The 3,396-nt window shown below is 34.5% G+C and overlaps 1 protein-coding gene across 1 annotated transcript; it reads left to right on the forward strand.

Annotated features, from left to right (window-relative positions):
* Positions 1-1,556: 1,556 nt before the first annotated feature.
* On the forward strand, positions 1,557-3,125 carry LOC123713235 (octopamine receptor). Its single transcript, XM_045666813.1, has one exon. The coding sequence runs from the start codon at positions 1,617-1,619 to the stop codon at positions 3,051-3,053; it is 1,437 nt and encodes a 478-aa protein (XP_045522769.1). The 5' UTR covers positions 1,557-1,616; the 3' UTR covers positions 3,054-3,125.
* Positions 3,126-3,396: the final 271 nt, after the last annotated feature.

Below are 3,396 nucleotides of genomic sequence, written 5' to 3' on the forward strand. Positions count from 1 at the left end.
ACTTACAATAAATATAAATTATATCTAGATTATCAATATAAAAACTTTGTATCGAGAATTAAGCGCTGGAGGCTTTGTTGTGCAGATGTACAAATATATGTTAAATGAAACTCTCTGTTTGAACCTCTGGTTTTTGATTGTTTAAAACGTGAGAACTTACATAAAATTGTGGGTTGCGACGCGAACAAAAAACTAAATTGGCCTATTTAAGGGTTCTTAAATCAAAATGATACTTTAATATACGACCTTTCGAACATTATCGGAAACAAGAATGTTATATTACAATTTATGAGTTTGGAATAAACTAAAGGGCTCATTTTGGCTTCAAGTGTGCGATACTGACAAACATTTGGTTGTGCTAATAATTAGTATTAACTAACATATCTAACTTAACTAATGTTAGGTTACATAACTTAAGCAATATTTTTAATGGAGAACATGGACTACGCACAAGAAATTCCTTGTAACAAATTTGGAATTCCGTAATCGTGTTGACCTCGGTACGTGGTTATTGGTTTTCACCAAAGTAATGGGAATACATTGAATGAGACAGGGTGCTTAAATACGTATCATCCGATCATAACTAAAGATGATCGGAATTTTCGGATTATCATTATATTGTACTGTACAAAATATATATCACATTACTACTTAAACCGCCTTCGACGCCTCATACCAAATGGAAGGAACAAATACTATATGTATTTGTTGAAATGTTCGAAGTTTTTAACCCTCTAAGTATTGACCGAATCATAAAGTAATGTTCTTTCATAATATACAGCACAATGTAAACATATTTTTTTTATAATTAAATATAATTTGATTACTGTCTTTGAACTTTAAATTTTCCGATTACATTATTCTTTTTGTATTAAAGCCTCTAATACTACTAGACTTTTATTACGAAGCGAAATAATCCTTTCATATTTAAAAAGCCACTGTTTACATATCATATATATAATGTATATATCCCTTGTTTTGAACCAAAAAATATAAAGGTTTTTTACAAAAATATTTAATTGAATTCGTTATACAACAAACTAGTTAATATTTTATTTAACAAATTGATATTATACCACAAAACGAGGAATATAAAGATGTTAGCTAGGTGTTTCGCGGCTCAAGCCGTTGCTGTCAAATCCACACACGCCTCTTATATTTTATAAACGACTTGGGTAAACTGAGGATATTATTATGCGAACAAAAATATCTAGATAAAAGAACCGCTATTGGGACCTAAATCATAATTCTGTCGCACTTGTCGCTTAACCCAGTCGTATCAACATTTACATAACAGTTTTGTATAATAATAAATTGTTTTCACCTTCAGAGCATTTTCTTATTTGTTTTTTTGTTTCAGGTCAAACACCTCTAAAGACTATGAGACATCAGAAAAGTGTTCAGCGAAGTAGTTTCAACTGCGATAAGAAAACGTTGCGACTAAAACGACATCAACAATTACCTTGGATTATATCGCCTGTAAAGAAAATGGAATTCACAATTCGGTTGCCTGACAATGTACTAGGAAAAAACTCGGACATAAACACTAATTATACGAAATCATTTTTAGACAACATCAATGCTGCTACGTGAAATGGAGTTGGTGAATTAACAAAATGGGTTTGACGAACACGCACGTTTATAATAATTACACTTTATCAAATATAACCCAGGCCAACGATCTAATTGAGTTAGATCAAGATGACTGTGCGGTCGCTGATGACCCTAAATATCCTAGTAGCTTGGGAATAACGCTGGCTGTGCCAGAATGGGAAGCTATTTGCACGGCCATTGTATTAACACTCATTATTATTTCCACCATAGTAGGAAACATCCTCGTAATTTTAAGCGTGTTCACTTATAAGCCACTCCGAATAGTTCAAAATTTCTTCATTGTATCGCTGGCCGTAGCTGATTTAACGGTAGCAATTTTAGTCCTACCACTTAATGTCGCTTATTCGATATTAGGACAATGGGTGTTTGGAATTTATGTGTGCAAAATGTGGTTGACCTGCGACATAATGTGCTGCACGTCATCGATTTTGAACCTTTGTGCGATCGCGTTGGACAGATATTGGGCAATTACTGACCCTATAAATTACGCCCAAAAGAGAACGTTAGAAAGAGTGCTCCTAATGATCGGAGTCGTGTGGATCTTGTCCCTCATCATTAGCTCTCCACCGTTATTAGGATGGAACGATTGGCCCGAAGTGTTTGAGCCTGACACGCCCTGTCGCTTAACATCTCAACCTGGTTTTGTAATATTTTCATCTTCCGGGTCTTTCTACATTCCTTTGATAATAATGACGGTTGTGTATTTTGAAATTTACTTAGCCACGAAAAAGAGACTTAGAGACCGAGCTAAAGCTACTAAGATAAGCACCATATCTACCGGTAAAAACAAGTTTGCGGCTAAGGACAGTGACCCTCACGATCAGGACTCGGTGAGTTCAGAAGCTAATCATAATGAACACCAGGGCGTTACGCGGCTCGTATCTGATAATGAAAAAAAGAAAAGGCCGAAAAAGTCAACACCTAAAAAGAAACCAAAACGGAGGTATTGGAGTAAAGATGACAAGTCACAAAATAAATTAATCGTACCAATTCTCTCCAACGAAAACTCTGTAAGTGACATGATTGATAATCCAGAAAATCGCCATACGTCCTCAGAGAGCAACTCTAAAGAGACGCACGATGAAGACTTAGAAGTCATGCAAGCTGGTTCCACAAAGTCCCAGAAACATATACGACCTAATCAACAAAACACTGTATACCAGTTCATTGAAGAGAAGCAACGCATCTCATTAACGCGAGAGCGTCGTGCTGCCAGAACGCTTGGTATTATAATGGGCGTTTTCGTTGTTTGTTGGCTTCCATTCTTCGTCTTATATCTGGTGATACCGTTTTGTTCGAGCTGTTGTTTATCAAACAAGTTCACAAACTTTGTAACTTGGCTCGGTTATGTAAATTCAGCGCTAAACCCTCTTATATATACGATATTTAATATGGACTTTAGACGGGCATTTAAAAAATTGCTTTGTATAAAGTCGTAAGCTGTGCCAATTGTACATAATTCGTTACTTGCTCAAAATAAGAGTTTTCAACTGTAGGCGGTTAAATGTTTACTAGGCAGTTACTATGTAATTTCTAACAAAACGTATTACATTTGTAGACATTAAATTTTCTCTATATTTAAGTATGTATGTTATACATTATATAGGCTTATGTTAGGTATATATTGTCATGCATAGAATGCAACTTAGATGATTGTAACATTAATTCTTTTCACATAAGAATATCAACGATTAAAATTTAAGATAAATATTAAATGTAAATATCAGTATTTAACTGTACATATCTTGACTTATGTATTAGTGATAACGTAGTATACGTCTA

Source organism: Pieris brassicae, chromosome 8 (assembly GCF_905147105.1).
Source record: "Pieris brassicae chromosome 8, ilPieBrab1.1, whole genome shotgun sequence".
Classification (NCBI taxonomy): domain Eukaryota; kingdom Metazoa; phylum Arthropoda; class Insecta; order Lepidoptera; family Pieridae; genus Pieris; species Pieris brassicae.

What these genes read in the sequence shown, in the direction of transcription:
- LOC123713235 (XM_045666813.1), top strand. Translation starts at nt 1,617, where the DNA reads ATGGGTTTGACGAACACGCACGTTTATAATAATTACACTTTATCAAAT.